Source organism: Sus scrofa, chromosome 8, assembly GCF_054392235.1.
Source record: "Sus scrofa isolate SSC_HxYL_T2T_F1_AM1 chromosome 8, Sscrofa_HxYL_maternal_Yorkshire_Landrace_v2.0, whole genome shotgun sequence".
In the NCBI taxonomy this organism is placed as follows: Eukaryota; Metazoa; Chordata; class Mammalia; order Artiodactyla; family Suidae; genus Sus; species Sus scrofa.
The window spans coordinates 39,661,547-39,679,526 of record NC_139390.1 but is presented as its reverse complement, the minus strand read 5'-3'; the positions used below and the strand labels follow the sequence as shown (position 1 = coordinate 39,679,526).

The 17,980-nt window shown below is 49.3% G+C and overlaps 1 protein-coding gene across 4 annotated transcripts in view; it reads left to right on the top strand.

Annotated features, from left to right (window-relative positions):
• Positions 1 to 17,980, top strand: part of SCFD2 (sec1 family domain containing 2) — a 430,084-nt gene that overhangs the window by 399,656 nt on the left and 12,448 nt on the right. For 2 of the 4 annotated variants that reach the window (XR_014812421.1, XR_014812420.1), the window contains exon 8: positions 15,666 to 17,596. Coding sequence is in view for 1 of the 4 variants with exons in the window: in XM_003482381.5 (XP_003482429.3) it covers positions 15,666 to 15,785 (120 nt within the window). In the remaining 3 variants the exon portion in view is untranslated. The remainder of the gene's footprint in view (positions 1 to 15,665; positions 17,597 to 17,980) is intronic. The other 2 variants (XR_014812419.1, XM_003482381.5) reach the window with 2 other exon arrangements.

Genomic DNA, 17,980 nt, shown 5'->3' with positions numbered 1-17,980 from the left:
TCGTTTCCACTGAGCCACGATGAGAACTCCAAAAAGGCTCCTGATTGAAATGAAGGCATCAGTGTGGGCTTCTGTGCTTGGGATACTGCCGTCTGAATGGGACAGTTCTAGGGCTGGAAAGGAATCTGAGCGGCTGGTCTGCCACCATCCTGTCTCTGGATTCACAGATGGTTTCACAGAGTCACCAGAGGTGGTATCTATAGCCTCTGCTAGGGGTGAGCAGCCAGACAGAGATGTGCTAGGAACAGACCAGCAGACTTCCCGAAGGGCGTGCTGTGCGTGCCCCCCAGTGGAAATGCGAAAGGCATAGGAAGGGACTTCCCTGGCCACCATGTCCTGTAGGGGCTCCACACATTCTGTGTGCACATCCATGGCCGTGCTTATTCCTGGTTTTGTCCTGCCATGTGTTAGGTATCTTTCTCCAGACCGGCATGTTCTAACTGCTCAGCTTGATCCACTGCACATCCATGCATCAAGATCTCAGGGAGTTCCCGTCGTGGCTCAGCGGTAATGAACCCAACTAGTATCCGTAACGACACGGTTTTGATCCCTGGCCTTGCTCAGTGGGTTAAGGATCTGGCGTTGCCGTGAGCTGTGGTGTTGCTAGCAGATGTGGCTCGGATCTGTTGCTGTGACTGTGCGGTAGACCAGCAGCTACAGTTCCAATTCAACCCCTAGCCAGGGAACCTCCCTATGCCGTTGGTGTGGCCCTAAAAAGATAAGATAAAAAAAAAAAGGGAAAAAACCTCAGTTCAACGGACTGTAACCAGCACTTTTTAATGGAGAAGGATAGAACAGGCTAGCAAGTTGAGCCCCACATCCTGCCACGTGAGACAAAATAACCGAGTCACACATGCATAAACACATGTGACTTAAATGACTTCCTTGATGTAGGTCACAATCACAAGGACCCAAGAGCCACAGCTATGAGGAAGGAGGACTGATCTGGGTCTCCTTCTTTCCTGCATTCTCAGCGCTTGGCGCCTGCATGAGCCTTACACACAGCAGGCACCAACTAAAGGCTGGGAGGGGGTCGCAGGGGCCCCGTCAGGCTTCAGTCAGTGCTTCCTCTTCCCATGTTACTGCCCTTTAGCCAGAGCTATGTTTCAGCCACTTCACAAGGGGTAGAAGGTGGAAGCCACCCCAGTCAACTCCAGGGACCCTCAAAGGAGTCCCTGACCCTCCTTTCCAACCCCACTAAGGGAGGCAGAGCCAGTCACTGTCCTGTCATTATGTTGCTAGAAAAGCAGTGGCCCTCCAGCTCCCACTCCCCACCCAGCCCTGCCCTGTCGGGGAGCTGGAAGGCTGCCTCCACCTCCCTCAAAGGAACCTGGGGGTCTCTTCCTCTGTCCACAGACAGAGTGGCAGTCTGTTTCTTCCCACTTCTTGGTCTCTCTGGAGAACAGAAGAAAAGGGGCTGATTCTGCACTGTGAGAACTCAAAGGGGTCAGAAGGAGAAATGTCCTAACAGAGAGTTAGGAAGGAGGGCAGTGTAGCCAGGAGAGGTTTGGGGGTCACTCTTCCATTTTAGGTCTCTCATTTCTTCCTTTGGTTTTAAATTATAGAAGGCTGGTTATATGCGCCGTAGTAACACCACTTGCTTTATCCTCTTGTCTGTATTTGTTCACACAAGGCAGTAGAAGGTAGTGGGAACACATCCAGAGTCAGGTGGTCTGGGTTAGAAGTGAGCTGCGCCACGTAACCAACTGTGTGACCTTGGGTACTTCGCTTAACGTCTCTGTGCCTCAGTTGCCTCATCTGTACAATAGGGATGACGATAGTACTTACTGCCTAGGCCAGATGTGGGAATTAATACTTACAGAGTATTCACAACAGTGCCTGGCCTACAGTAAGTGCTAAAAATGTATTTCCTATTTTTATTTTTATGGGTTTGTAATCCTGGCCAGACTGTGACTCTGTTTTTTGTTTTTTGTTTTTTGTTTTTTTTTTTTTTTGGTTTTTAGGGCCGTACTCATGGCATATGGAGGTTCCCAGGCTAGGGGTCGAGTCAGAGCTACAGCTGCCAGCCTACACCACAGCCAGAGCAACGCAGGATCCGAGCCACGTCTGCAACCTGCACCACAGCTCATGGTCACACCAGATCCTTAACCCACTGAACGGGGCCAGGGATCGAACCCACATCCTCATTGATACTAGTTGGATTCGTTTCCCCTGAGCCACAACGGGAACTCCTGGACTGTGGCTCTTGAGAAAAGAGCCACCTTGAGAATTTTTTATCCCTGCACAAAGCCTGTGCTGGGGCATCTGGTGCATACAGAGGAACTTCTGAGTGAACAGGCGAATTACATAGAACATTCCCCTCCCCTCCAGGGTCACGAGCATTTCCTACTTTGCTACCGACTTGCTCTTGCTGAGAGACCTGGAGTTCGGAGTGTTCTTTTTTTTTTTTTTTTTTTTTTTTGCTTTTTAGGGCTGCACCTGCGGTATATGGAGGTTCCCAGGCTAGGGGTCGAATCCAAGCTGAGGCCTACCCCACAGCCACAGCAACACGAGATCCTTAACCCACTGAGCGAGGCCAGGGATCGAACCTGCAACTTCGTGGTTTCTTGTCTGGTTCATTTCCCCTGAGCCACAACAGGAACTCCTGGAGTGGTTCTTTTTCTGTGCCTGTGGGAAGCCATGTTTATAAGGCTGCGCTGTGTTTCTCTAGACCCCGTTTTTCTTCTCCATGGTGAGTCCAACCTAGATCTCCCTGTCTCAGGGGACACAGACTGCCCCTCCGGAGACTCAGTACAATTATATATCTATGTGCCATGACAAGGTGGATCAAGAGAATAGAGGCCATCTGGGCTTAGATCCTGGCTACCTGGAGCCCAGAAGCAGAAGCCCAAAACAAGCCTGCCTTCTGACTCCACCAGGAGCAATTTGGAAACTCCTTCTCCGTGTCCTGGGAAAGGGTAAGGGGCCTCCTAAGTGTTTTCTGCTGCTCCTCCAATAGCCCCAGGGCTGTGGGGACATGGAGGCCTCTGGCCCAGACACCCAGAAGTGGCTCAGAGAAATCCATCTTACTGATGGAAATGACTGTAGACAGTGCAAGTTAAACAAACAGCCTGTGTGTCCAAGAGTCTCTGCATCAAACAAATCCTCTGTGAGAGGGAAGTCCGAGCAGCTGGAGTTTGCCCCTACTGAAGTCAGAACCTCATTGGCGTCAGACTGCAACTTGTTAAAATCACTTTCTTTCTGGCCTTAGCCTGCTTTCCTATATAAATCACTCGCCAGAGAAGTCTTTCATCCCCACCTGTTCTGATTATCAGTTGGTACATAAGAAGCTGTGTCAAACCACTGGCTTAAAATATTATCTCTCACTTATTTTGTTCATGAATCTGCACTCTGGGCAGAGCTCAGCAGAGAAGCATCTGCCTCTAAGCTCGTGCATTTGCGTGGTCAGCAGGTTGATGCCGACTGTCCGCTGGTAGCGCATCCTGGCCTGTGAGCTCGAGGGCTCCGTTCCTCTCCATACCGGCCTCTCCATATGGCCTGAACTTCTTCACAACACGGCAGCTGAATTCCAGGGACAGGTCTCCTAAGAGAGAGCCAGGTGGAAGCCCCAGAAGCCACATAGCCTCACTCCCACAGAGCCCTGTGGCTCGAGGCAGTCACAAATGCCCCCTGGATCCAAGGGGAGGGACATACTCTCTTTCTATTCAAAAGGGAACCAGAGCACAAAGAGGAGAAAATACCACCGCAGCCTCTTTTGGAAAACACAACCTGCACTCTGCCTAACTGTAGGCTTGGCTGTCCAGCCTGGCAGCGACAGTGTTTGGCCGATGCTGGGAATTTTCCCTTCAATCCAGAGGACAGAAAATTCACACATGCTTCTGACCCGATTTCAAACTAAGTGATCCCAGAAAGGCTTTGGTAATGAAAGGCATGCCTGTTATTTGCCCATAATCTTTTTAAATAATATAATCTTTTTAAGAAAAAAAACTTTCGGAGTGATGAGACACCATAGAAATTTTTATTTTTTTTTTAAATGAACAAAGATTCTATTTTTCTTGTTTTTTAGGTATTGTCATACCGTCACCATTCTTTGAGCTTTGACAACCCTCTTGTGCCTCTAACTTTTCCATTCCATGGTTTCTTTCCATGGTCTTTGGTCTTGTCTGTCAAATTGTTTCAGTTTGCCTTGTTCATGTTTTCCTTGGAGTGGCTGGAATATTTTGAGTTGTAGGATCTGCTCTCCCACCCTCACTCCATTGGGCCCCACGGGTAAAGCAGACAAGCTGGGAAGAAGAGCAGGGCACCCACGAGAACATTCTTCCTGCGGTTCTGAGAGGAGGTTTCGAGTCAGCTCAATGCACTCCTCCAGCAGAGGCTAGACTGCAGAAAGCTGCAGAGAGCTGTTGGCATCAAAGGGCAGAGCCCTGGGGGGGGGGGGGGGGGGCTAGCAACCTGGAGAGAAACAGTTTTGGCAGAACCTGACATTTTTTAAATAGCCAAATCTCTCCAAATGCTTGCGCACAGAGCACCTTGATATCTGTGGAGAAAAGCTCGATAGTGATCTAATAAAGAAATCGAACCATACCTTACCGCTCTCGCAGCAACGTTAATTTAATTTAAAACTAGCATGTCTAATAGGCAGCACTTTGAAAATGCGTTTCTGGAATTTGTGGTTTGGATTACAGTCTCCTGAAAATAATATATTTTATATCTGCTCCATGTGTTTGGACTCTGACTTGTTTTGACTAAAAGGACATGATTTGTCAAGATGTTTTCTCTGCTGGAACTGGCGTGAGGAGGGTGGGCTTTATCTAATGAAATTGCACAAGGCCCTTTTACCTTCTTTTATGAGCGTTTTTAAACTCTGTGTTGTTGCTGTTCCATTTCTTATATGGCCATGCTGAATCGGAAGAAAATGAAAGACTTATGAAAAAAAAAAAAAAAAAACATCAGACAGGACCCAGTGCTTGCCTCTGGGCACTTTGGGTTCCTGTGAGAGCTCCATTGCTGAAGGCAGCAGGAGGCAAAGGCCCACAAGGAGAGATGGAGCTACTGCTGAGGCAGGCCCTGAAAAGCCGGAAGTGGTGAGGGGATAATGGTTGAAACACTTCCGGTGGCAGTAAGCTGCCAACAAGTTGCACTAACTTCATCAAAGAAAGTCTTCTTCGTGAGGACCGAGGGGTGTCTCTGGGAGCCCAAGAGCAGCAATGCCAGGAGCCTTGGGGCGGAGAACTAGAAAGCCATCGGGAAACCAGACAGTTCTCAGGGAATTGCTGTGCCCAGAAGAAGATGCTGAGTAATAGTCCCAGCATCGTGGAAGTGCTCAGTAAATGCAAGTTGAGCAGATGGCTGGGGAGCCACCCCTTTTGGTGCTTCTTAAGAGCTCAGCTTTGATTGCACCTCATCTGTCTTAGGTCAAGTCTTGATCCCCAGGAAAGGGTTGCAGGTTGGACCAGCCTGGGTCAGGGGCCCCTTCCTGGATCATGCAATCAAGGGTGTGGGGCAAGAGCACACTGTCACTGCATAGCTGCCAGGAGCCCATCGTGGCCTGCAGGTGAAGGAGACTTCACGTGTGGGCTGGGCAGACACCGGCAGATGCGTCTACAGCAGGGGTGAGGCGTGCCGGGAGAATGAAGGGCAGAAATGCTGAGCCTCAGGTGCAGTTTGGTGTCAGATTCTTTTTTTTTTTTTTTAATGTCAGATTCTTGGACCGTGAGAGCTGGACACACCCAGAGGCTGTCTAGTCCAGCTTCTCATTTTTTATGTAAGAAAAATGAAGCTCAGAGAGTTCCCATTGTGTTGCTCAGCAGGTTAAGAACCTGATTAGTATCCATGAGGACGCCAGTTCGATCCCTGGCCTTGCCCAGTGGGTTAAGGATCTGACGTTGCCATGAGCTGTGGTGTTGGTTGCAGATGCAGCTCAGATCCTGTGTTGCTGTGGCTGTGGTGTAGGCTGGAAGCTGTAGCTCCAATTCGACCCCTAGCCTGGCAACTTCCACACTTCCAGGTGTGGCCCTAAAAAGAAGAGGAGAGGAGAGGGACAGAAAGGAAAATAAAGAAAAAGAGACACTCAGAGATGAACTGTTGGCTTAGGTCCATTATGCTTAATGGCATTTCTGACAAGAGGAAAACATCTCTGCATTTGGTGTTTGTTGATGAAATCAGCACAAGTCTTGGAATTTGTTTGCAGTACTATTTATAACCATCGTTTATATTTTCCTCTCTTAATTACGCTCCATATTATAGCTTGATTTTTGTCTAACATTTGCTAAATATGATCCATAAGTTCTACTGGGATGGATTTGGGTAGGAATCATTAAACAAAAACTTGGATTTGACAGCCTTGGTTTTGTCTGCCTGTGAGCAATTATCAAGAGCCTCTTGTGTACTAGTTACTGCTGTGGGTAAGGAAGATAGAGAGACAAACTAGACATCCTACCTGCCACGGCATAGCTTTCATCGGAGAGCTAACAGTTTGTTAGGGAGACAGACAAAAACACTGAGGGGTAGAGTTCCCGCCGTGGCATAGCAGGATCAGTGGCATCTCTGTAGTGCTGGTTCACAGGTTCGATCCTCGGCCCGGCATAATGGGTTAAGGATCCTGGGTTGCCACAGCTGCAGTATAGGTTGCAGCCACACCTCGGATCTGATCGCTGACCCGGGAACTCCACATACCACCGGGCGGCCGAAAAGGAAAACAAAACAAAACATTGAGGGTTGTCTGGATGGGGTACAAGGGTGCAGAGACGAGGGAGCTCAATCAGGGGAGTCAGAAGAGCTGAATGTGTCCAACCAGTAGGAAAAGTGATGAAATTCAAGGCTCCACCAAAGGAATTCCAGGTAGCTCCAAACAGCTGGAGCTAAGAGCCTTATAGGAGGAGTGGAAGATAAGACAGGAAATAAACAGCAGATCACGAAGGGTTGGAGGCTTGACATTTGACCAAAAACAATGAGATTCCACTGAACTTTTTTAGAAATATATAACCAGTGTGTATTTTTTATTTTATTATTATTTTATTTTATTTTATTTTATTTTATTTTATTTTATTTTATTTTTGCTTTTTAGGGCCACACCCATGGCACATGGAGGTTCCCAGGCCAGGGGTCGAATCAGAGCTACAGCTGCTGGCCACAGCCACAGCCACAGCAATGGCAGAGCAGTGCCTGTGACCTACACCACAGCTCACGGCAACGCCGGATCCTTAACCCACTGAGCAAGGCCAGGGAGCAAACCTGCAACCTCATGGTTCCTAGGCAGGTTTGCTTCCTCTGTTCCACAGTGGGAACTCCTATACCCAGTGTATATTTTATCAAGAACACCTGGCAGCAGTGGTGGGGGTGGACGGGGCCAGACAGGCATCAGGTCGGGGAGCGAAGAAGCAAAGATGAGAGTTGGGGTCAGGTGGGGCTGAGGGTTGAGGGCTGGGGTGCAGCACTGGTGGGTCCCACAGGACCAGGCATTGATGGGACATGGAAGTAAATGAGAGGATGGCGTCCCAGGTCATTCACTCTGTCAGGGGTGCCTGGGTGGAGGCGTTAACATCCTCGCTGACTTGGAATTGGAAATGGAGAAGACATCTTGCATTTTAGAGTTTAGGGGCTTCAGAGGTGGCTTTGCAGCTCAGCAGAGCCTGGCCCAACCATAGCAACCTGGGGGCACTGGCCCATGTGTGGCACAGGACGTGGAGGCAAAAGAGCCATGCAGGGAGGGTGTTTGGGAGGAAAGGCCCAAAAATCGAGAACGCAGTACCTGATGGGGCAGGTCGAGCAAGAGGAGGGACCAGGAGGAAGGAGAGAAACTAAAAGGGCTTAGAAAGCAGAAGGGATGGGGGTGGAGGGAGTTTCTGGAAAGGGGAAGCCATCCGCTGCAGTAGACGTGGCAGGCAGGTCAGGCTAATGACAGAGTGCCTCTGGCAGCATGGAAACCTTTGCAGGTCCCACAAGGAACCTGGTAATTGGCTGATATGGCTGAAGATCTAAAAGTGCAGCATTTTAAGAGATGAGAGCTAGTAAAACTGCTTTCAGTTGGAAGAATCTGTTTATAAATGAGGGAGTGTGGAATGCACCCCACTCTGCTAGGAGACAGGCCTAAATTTCTGTCTGAGCTCTACAGCTTGCTAATTGGAAGACTTCAGACAAGTCACTTCAGCTCTGGAATCCTCACTGTCTCTGTCTGTAAAGTAGAGGGTCTACAGGTTTCATAGATGCTAAGTTTTTTGGGGTTTTTTTTTGTTTTGTTTTGGTCTTTTTTTAGGGCCGCACCCATGGCATATGGAGGTTCCCAGGCTAGGGGTCCAATCCCACAGGAACGCAGGATCCGAGCCATGTCTGCGACCCACACCACTGCTCATGGCAACACCGGATCCTCAACCCACTGAGCGAGGCCAGGGATTGAACACGTGTCCCCTCATGGATGCTAGTCGTTACCACTGAGCCACAACAGGAACTCCAGATTCTAAGATCACACAACGTAATCCACGCTCCCACCCCCTGCTTCATTATCACCTTCCTTCACTTACCAATTTACTCACAGATTTTTCCTTCCTCCACAACTAAAATGTAAACTCTGCGACAGTAGGGGCTTTTCTCTGCTTTTCTCACTGCTGAGTTCCTGGTGCCCAGAGCAGTGTCTGGCCCGTAGTAATTGTTCAGTAAATATTTGTGAAATGGATGGATGGAAGTGTAAAAAGCAGGAGTTCCCATTGCGGTTCAGTGAGTTAAGAACTGAACTTAGTCTCCAAGAGGATTCAGGTTCGATCCCTGGTCTTACTCCGTGGGTTAAGGATCTGGCATTGCCACAAGCTACAGCGTAGGTTGCAGATGTGGCTTGGATCTAGTGTGGCTATGGCTGGGTTGCAAGCCAGGGCTGCAGCTCTAATTCAACCCTTAGCCCAGGAACTTCCATATGTGGAGGGTGTGGCCCTAAAAAGGCAAAAAAAATAAATAAATAAAATAAAAATAAAAAGCAGTGCCAGGTCCGTGGCTGTGGCAGGGCTGTTACTACATCCTGTTGGGAGAAAAGCCATTGCCAAGCCACATTCAAAGTCAGCAGGCTATTCCCAGGGCCCAGGGCCCTTGGCACCAGCATTCTTGTGGTGCCACCTCCCAACTCCAAGGCCTGCCCATTGCTGGGTGACAGGGGGACCTGACCCTTGCCTGTCCTGGGACGAGTGAGTCATATGCAAAGAGAAGCAGACTGGCAGGGAACCAGCAGCCGGATTCCCGGACCGCCTGGAGAACTGCACAGAAATGGGGGGCGGGGGGGGGCGCCGAGGAAACTGTTCTTATAGAAACCAGTCAGGACATCAAAGAGCCGTCTCGGGCCACAGCTGCAAAGAAGGTGTCAGCAACCTCTGCTTCAAAGGCAGGGTGGACGATGGGGAGACACTGTCTTCTCCGACCAGAGCCGATGTCTTCAAATCACAGCTGGCGAAGGTTTAGAAAAAGAAAGAACGAACAGTGAGTCAGACACGCTTTTATTAATCTGTGCGTTTGTGCTGGCAGTAATGACACTTAAATCTTTCATCTTCCCCCGTGCGTGCCTTCCCCCCCGTGAACCCTCATACAAATGGGACTCAGCCGAGTGTGGCTGATTATAAGGAATGTGCTATTCTGATGGAAAAGCCTGAAGAGACTCCATCTCCCAAGAGCCTGCCGCCTTGACACATTCTAAAAGGAAATCTGGTATCAAAACATAAATCTAAACAGAAACCAGAATAGCAAACAGCAACATGCATTAATGGGGCCTGTTGATTTGTACCAAAGTCAACATTCCCTCCACTCCCGGGGCCCAAGGGTATGATTCTTTGTCACTGATGTTCGTTTCTTTTTTCCTTTTCATCTTTCAATACATCCTTCCAAGATCCCCCCAATGTTCTTCTGTGTCCAGACTCTCTTATGGGAAGCACATGTTTTTGGAAACATCCTGTATCACTTGAAGTTCTGGAGCCAGTGTATTTCTACCCCAGGATTAAGTGAGAAACAGTTGTTTGTAGGGCTGGAAGAACCTGAGGTCCATTACTCTGCCGGGAAGAACCAAGCATAAAACAAAGAGAGAGTGTGTAAGAGATCTCTTAAAAGGACATCTCCAGGAAACGGTGGACCTCATTCATGCATGCATTTTATTTATGCAGCATTTGTTGGAAGTTTGCCATGAGCTAGCTCTAAGCTCAGAGCCCCACATCCCGAGATAAATCTGGTCAGTCCCTACCCTCCAGCAGCATACAGTCCAGGAGAGGAGATAGGCAGTTCTATTGAGGGAGAAGTCAGGTTTGCCAAGGCCAAGGCAGAGGTATCTGTTAGATTTGGGCCACAGGGCAGGAGTTGGGAGGTGGTTATGGAGAACTTTTTAGAAGCAAGGATGCCTTTTAAAAAGAGAATGACCCAACAATCCCACTCTTGGACATGTATCCAGACAAAAATTTCCTTAAAAAAGACACATGCACCCCACGTTCATTGCAGCACTATTCACAATAACCAAGACATGGAAACAACCCAAATGTCCATCAGCAGATGATTGGATTAGGAAGATGTGGTATATATACACGATGGAATACTACTCAGCCATATAAAAGAATGAAATAATGCCATTTGCAGCAACATGGATGGAACTAGAGACTCTCATACTGAGTGAAGTAAGTCAGAAAAAAGCAAGTACCATATGATATCACATATCTGGAATCTAATATATGGCACAAATGAACCTTTCCACAGAAAAGAAAATCATGGACTTGGAGAATAGACTTGTGGTTGCCAAGGGGGAGAGGGAGGGAGTGGGGTGGATGGGAAGCTTGGGGTTAATAGATGCAAACTCCTGCCTTTGGAATGGATTAGCCATGAGATCCTGCTGTGTAGCACTGGGAACTATGTCTAGTCACTTATGATGGAGCATGATAATGTGAGAAAATAGAATGTGTACATGTATATGTAACTGGGTCACCATGCTGTACAGTAGGGAAAAAAAATTGTATTGGGGAAATAATTTTAAAAAAAGAAATGTGAAAAAAAAAAGAGTAAGACAATAAATAAATAAATAAATAAATAAATAAATAAAAAGAGTAAGAGCACAGTTCCCGTTGTGGCGCCATAGGATCAGCAGTGTCTCTGCACCACCAGGACGCAGGTTCGATCCCCGGCTCAGCACAGTGGTTAAAGGATCCAGTGTTGCTAAACCTGCAGCATAGGTCACAACTGTGGCTCGGATCTGATCCCTGGCCTGGTAACTCCATATGCCACAGGATGGCCAAAAAGAAAAAAAGAAAAAGAAACAAAGAGAAAGAGAGTAAGAGGGAAGGAGGTAAAGAAAGGGAGGCGAGGGTACTTTATCCAGAGGAAACTGTCCATGTCACATAAAACAATATAATGTAGATGATGCTGACACCGTTTAATAGTTGGAATATTATGGGCCCAGACAAAGGTCAACACCCACTGGTGTGGTCCCAGCCAATGCCTGTGAGCTGCAGGAAAAATCTCCAGAATATATCATTGAGCAGAAAAGCAGAGGATGATCTTGAATGCAGAAGTCAAGATGACAGTTACCCCCTGGTGAGGGAGTGACCCGAATGGGGCCTGAGAGGGGCTCCAGGGTGCTGGCTTCCAGGGTACCAGTCACATGGGTTTGTTTAGTTTGTGCAAATAAACTGATCTGGACACTAGTGGATAAAGGCACTTTTCAGTGCAAATGCTCAGTCAAGTGGTGTACATTTAGCAAAATGTTAAAAAAAAAAAAAATACCATGCATTCATGGATGGCACAAGACCTTGTGAGTGCCTCCAGCAAATAGTGTGTATGGAGAAGATGAAAATAGAAACATAAAGCAAAGCCATGTGAGAAGAGCCTTCGATGCTGAGTTGGGGAATCTGAACTTTATTTTCAGAGTTAGGAGGCTCCCTGGAGAGAATGTGAGCATGTGACGGAGCTGAGGGGTGTTTAAGAGTGAGGCCTCTGGAGTTTAGCTCCTGGCTCCATGATTTCATCCCCATGTGTAAAGTGTCCTCATCTGCAAAATACATCAATGGTTGTGTTTGCCTGCTAAGGATTTTTGAGCATAAAATAAGGTAATGCAAGAGAAAAAATAGTATAATGCCTGCTATATTCAATAATGAATATATGCATTTTAGAAAGCTTTCTCAGGCAGGAATAAAGAGAATGAATGGGGGCGGGGGCAGGGGTGTTACCAGACCATAGACAGGCAGAGAAATTAGGAGGCTGTTAACAATAATCTAGTGAAGAAGGAATGAGAGCCCACCCAGAACAGGCATGATGGAAATCAAATCAAGTCAGTAAATTGGAGGGGGGAGAATTAACAGGACTTGATCTGGAAGATGAACAAGACAGCCAAGTCCAGGGTGACTCTCAGGAGTCTGGCTCGGGTGATGGTGAAGGTGGTGATGCTGTTAGAAAGTCAAGAGAAGGAATAGATTAGGAGAAGGTCAAGCATCAAATTTGAAGTCTGGGTATTCCCATCGTGGCTCAGTGGAAACGAATCGGACTAGTATCCATAAGGACGCAGGTTCGATCCCTGGCCTTGCTCAGTGGGTTAAAGATCCATGAGCTGTGGTGTAAGTTGCAGATGTGGCCTGGATCCTGCATTGCTGTGGCTGTGGTGTAGGCCGGCAGCTACAGCTCCGATTTGACCCCTAGCCTGGGAACCTCCATATGCCGCAGGTGCAGCCCTAAAGAAAAAAAAAAAAATTGAAATCTGTTTAGGGATCTCGGGAAGCATCCAGGTGGGGATGGCCACAGGAACTCAATAGAGATGCTAAAGACATAGACTTGGAATGTATATAAAAGATAACTGAAGGCCTGTGGGTAGATGAGTCCTCGAGTGAGAAGAGCGAGGGGCCAGAGATGGAGCCCTAAGGAGCATTGACACTTAGAGCACAGACAAAGAAAAGGGACCCCTGAGGAAATTTGAGAAGAAACCCTTGGAAAGATAGAAGGAGAACTGAGAGAGTGTGCTCTTGTGGTGGCCAAGAAGGGTGTCCTTAACTGTGACTGATGCCACAGCAATGTCCCGTTAAATGAAGACAGAAGAGTGTCCATTGACTCCTACGTATGATGGCCATTGGTGATAGCAGTGAGAGCAATACCAGGGGAACATGGGACCCAAGCAGGACAGCCGTGGGTGTGTGGCACTTGGACTGGAAGGAGGCCATCAGCAAATGCAGTCAAGGGAAAGGAGCTCCAGGCAGAACACTAGGGGTGGCATGGGGAGCTGAGAGTCTTTTTCTAAAGATCAAAGAGTTCTGTAGCTTTTCCCAGGATTCACCATCAATGCTCATTGTGAAAAAAATTTAGACCTACCTTTCCTTTTTGTGTGTTTTTTGGTTTTTGGTTTTTTGGGGGTTTTTTTTTTGTTTTTTTGTTTTGTTTTGTTTTGTTTTGTTTTGTTTTGTTTGTCTTTTTAGGCCGCACCCAAGGCATATGGAGGTTCCCAGGCTAGGGGTCCATTCAGAGCTGTTGCTGCCAGCCTACTCCACAGCCACAGCAATGCCAGATCCGAGCTGCGTCTGCAACCTACATCACAGCTCTCCGATCCTTAACCCACTGAGCAAGGCCAGGGATCAGACCCACAACCTCATGATTCCTAGTCGAATTTGTCTAAGCTGTGCCACAACGGGAACTCCGTGTTCAGCATTTATATAGCTGTGTGCCTGTCTTTCCTCTCCTTCCCTCCCTCTCCATTCTGAGCTTCCTCTCCAAGAGCGGAGGAGTACCTTACATAACTGGAAACAATGTATTAGGTTCTTAAGAGTTTTTAAAATAAGACATTGAAAAGTGGGTATATTTAGGCAAAGGATTCCAAAGAACTGAGTTGAGTTCCCACTGTGGCCCTGTGGTAATGAACCCAACTAGCATCCATGAGGATTCGGGTTCGATCCCTGGCCTTGCTCCGTGGGATCTGGCATAGCCGTGAGCTGTGGTATAGATCACAGACGTGGCTGGATCCTGCCTTACTGTGGCTGTGGTGTAGGTTGGCAGCTGAAGCTCTGATTCAACCCCTAGCCTGGAACTTCCATATGCCATGGGTGCAGCCCTAAAAAAGCAAAAAAGAAAGAACTGAGGGCTTCCTCTCTTCCGCCCAGCCTGCTGCCCCCCGCTGCTCCCCCCAGGGCTGTCCCTTGCCTCAAAGATGGCTTGTGTGTTAGTGGGTGTGAATGAGTGCCTGCACTGGCCGCCTTTGTCCACCTGTCCCGGCTGGAGTCAGGCCTGTTTCTCCCACCTCTGGCATCAGTGGCTCTGTGGGCAGCGGGCAGCATCCTTCCTATAGTGCCCTGTCTGGACCTCCACCCTGCTCCCCAGCCTGGTGAAGACTCGCTTGCAGAACTTGGCTCACACCACCTCTGCCCACTCCTTACCAAACCAACCCCCACTTCCAGAGAGCACTCAAAACACACTGTCTTCAGGACCCCCTCTTGTCCCCTTCAGTTAGCCGCTCAGTCTATATATTAGCATTGTGCATTTCCTGAGATGTTACTGGAAGACATTCTCATTTTAATTCTTTTTTTTTGGGGGGGGGGGGCTTTTTGCCATTTCTAGGGCCACTCCCACGGCATATGGAGGTTCCCAGGCTAGGGGTCCAATCGGAGCTGTAGCCACTGGCCTACACCGCAGCTCACGGCAACACCGGATCCTCGACCCACTGAGTAAGGCCAGGGTCAAACCCGAAACTTCATGATTCCTAGTCGGATTCGTTAACCACTGAGCCATGATGGGAACTCCTCATTTTACTTCTTTATATACTTGGCCTCACGGGTGAAATCATAAGGCGCCAGGAGGAATTTTCTGCAACATTCTGCCATGTGCCACGCAGAGCAAGTCCTCAGCTGAGGCTGGTTTGCAGAAGATAAAGGTGTGAGGTCTGCACTTGAGGGTGGGCGCTGGGCTCCTGCATCTTTGTACGCCCTTGGCACTCCCTCCCTAGGGCTTTGACCGTCTGCCCACTCCACAGGCACTTATTAAGCACCTACTCTGTACCAGAAACTGCACTGGGTACTCTGGGAATTCTGCAGTGACCCAGGCAGACAAAATCAGGCCTCATGGAATTTATGTTCCAATAGAGGAGACGCCATCAAAGAAACAAATAGATGAACAAACAAGGACAATGAGCTCAGGCATGGCAGGTGCTTGGGAGGAAACGCACAGATGCACAGAGCTCTGTAAGGCAGGAGCGTGTTTGTGCTGAGACCTGCAGATTGAATGGGAAGGGAAAGTGGCCCTTCAGTCTTCTCTCTTTGCTTGGTAGCCCCCACTTCTTTAACTCTTCCTTCAATAAAATGGGCTTTTTTTCTCCTGTCTTTTAGGGTTGCACCCTTGGCATATGGAGGTTCCCAGGCTAGGGGTCCAATCAGAGCTATAGCTGCTGGACTACACCACAGCCACAGCAACACCAGATCTGAGCTGCATCTGTGACCTACACCGCAGCTCATGGCAACACCGGATCCTTAACCCACCGAGCAAGGCCAGAGATTGAACCCACAACCTCAGGCATACTAGTCAGGTTCTTAGCCTGCTGAGCCACAACGGGAACTCCAAAACATGCTTATTTAAAGGGACGTAGGCAGGTGACGTGCTATCCATGTTCCTGGCCGGTGGGTTCACAGACCCTACCACACCTGACCCCCTAACACATCATAGTCTCTCTGAGTGTTGTTCCTCTCACCTGAAGATACCTCTGACCCTGGTGGTGGTTTGTTTTGCAGGTGAGCCGGCCTCATCCCAGCGACCACCCTCTCCTGATCCTCTTCGTGGTGGGCGGGGTCACTGTCTCGGAAGCCAAAATGATCAAAGACCTTGTGCCATCTCTGAAGCCAGGAACTCAGGTACTGTGTCCTCGGTGATATGATCTGAACGGGAGACCTGAGGCAGGAGGGGGAAGGATGGGCCAGGACCCTGACTAGGCTTCCCAGTGCTTTCCATCCCCACCTGCCTGCTTCTCTGCACCCACTCCTTCTGCCTGTCCTGGACTGCCATGCTCGGATGTGGGTGCGGGCAGCAGGGAGACCTCTCCTACTCCTGGGCGGCCAGGGTGCTGCTCCCGATGCCTAAAGGGCATGTGTTCTCTGGTGTCCAAACAACACTTAATCACGCAAGAGTCTGCACTGCTTTCCAGGCTCCAGGTAATTGAGGGTGGCTCTGGGGGACCACCAGGGAGCGTGGCTAGCAGGGAGCGTGGCTCCCAGGGCTGGGGCAGTCTGGGAAGGCATGTTGTCAAGACAACGACACCTGTAGTATCTTTCTCCTCCACAACCTCCCGCCAGGTCCCATCTCACTCCCCACACAAATGCCCAGTGGTTGAGCCCTCTTGGTTTCACAGGCCCAAGTTCAAACCCTACCTTGGCCATTTATTATTTACTAGCCAGGGATCAGAGTGAGAAAAGCCCTTGCTTTTTCCTTTAGGTGATGGGGCGGTGTGGCTGTGAGTCTTAAATCAGACAAGGGAGAGAAGGTGCTTCTTAGCAGGGTGCCTGGCACTAGCCCTCAGTAACGGGGGCTGTGGATGTTATTATTAACCCTTTCTGAGCTCCTGCCTCACAGGCAAGGCTGAGGCTTCCAAGGAGAGGGACTTCAGGGAAAGGCAGGGACTTTCCTGCTGCTGGGAGCTCTAATCCTGCTGATGAAGCAGAGCCTGTTAACTCTAAGAACCTATAAGACAAAACCCTTACCTTCGTGGATTGCCCCAAACAGAGCCTGAGATAGAGCAACCGTGGAGGGAGAAAAGCCAGAAAAGGGTGCACTGCTGGCCTGGTTACTGCTGCAGGCAATGGAAGCTCTGCCCTCAGGGCCAAGGGGCCTCTGAACAGTCTTGCTGGGGGACAGGGACCCTGCAGCATCTTCCCCCCACCCCCCACCCCGCACGATGGAGACTGGCCTCTTGGGTGTCTGTCTTCAGCTCTGTGCCACGTCTGCATACAGCTAGCATCTTTCTGTGGTTTGGGGAAAGCAGAATAGAGATATGAGTGCGGGGTTCATGTAGGATGCCAGCTCTTGTGGGGGACTGTTCACCATGAGGGCACAGAGCCCAGGCAGTGCACCAGCCATGCCTGGCAGTGGGGGGAGGGGGAGAAGGGAGGTACCAGGGTCCTGTCTCCCACCTCCACGTGCTCACGCGTACATACGTATCCACTTGGCCAGCCCACGAGCCCCCTTCCTTCTTGCCTGCCATGAAGCCCTACCTGCTGTTCCAGGCCCTACCTGCTGTTCTAGGCCCTTCCCTCATCCACAATCTGTATTCTGAGGTGCCACACTAGGAAAACTGCTGACTGCTTTCCACTTGCTTCCTCAAGCCAATGGGAATTTCTTGAGGACAAAGTCTGAGCCTTCCCAGATCTGAGCAGCATAGGGCAGGAGCTTTATAAGCCTTGTGGTCTGATGGCTTGATTCCAGGCAGGAGAACTGGCTTGGTGTTGGGGTGGCCAGGCAATGTAGAGAGGGCCCAGTCCCTGTGGGTCTCCAGACACCCAACAAAGAAAAGGGACCCAAGTGTCTAGGGGGCCACAGTAGGTAGGTTCTTGAACAGGGGAGTTACTGGTCATTGGCTGTGACTGTTTCTTTTATTTTCTTTTTTATTTTTTTTAAGAGCCGCATCCACAGCATATGGAAGTTCCCATGGGGTCAAACTGGAGCTGTAGCTGTGCCAGCCTACACCACAGCCACAGCAACACAGGACCTGAGCCACGTCTGCAACCTACACCACAGCTCACGGCAACGTGGGATCCCCGACCCACTGAGCAAGGCCAGGAATCGAACCCACATCCTTCTGGATACTAGTCAGGTTCATTGCCACTGCACTACAATGGGAACGCCTGGCTGTGACTGTTTCTGCTGTTGTAACACCTGCCACGGTCAGAGCGGGTGGAATTTCTGATGAAATGGTCATTTCTGCCTCGTTTCCACCCTTTCTGTCAGCAGCGTTCAGGATCTGTTTAGTGAGCAATCAGCTTTCTGAGCAAGATGTTCTTTTTTAATCAGCAAGCCTACTCCTCACTGCCCCTAATATGGTGAGGGAACTCTCAGC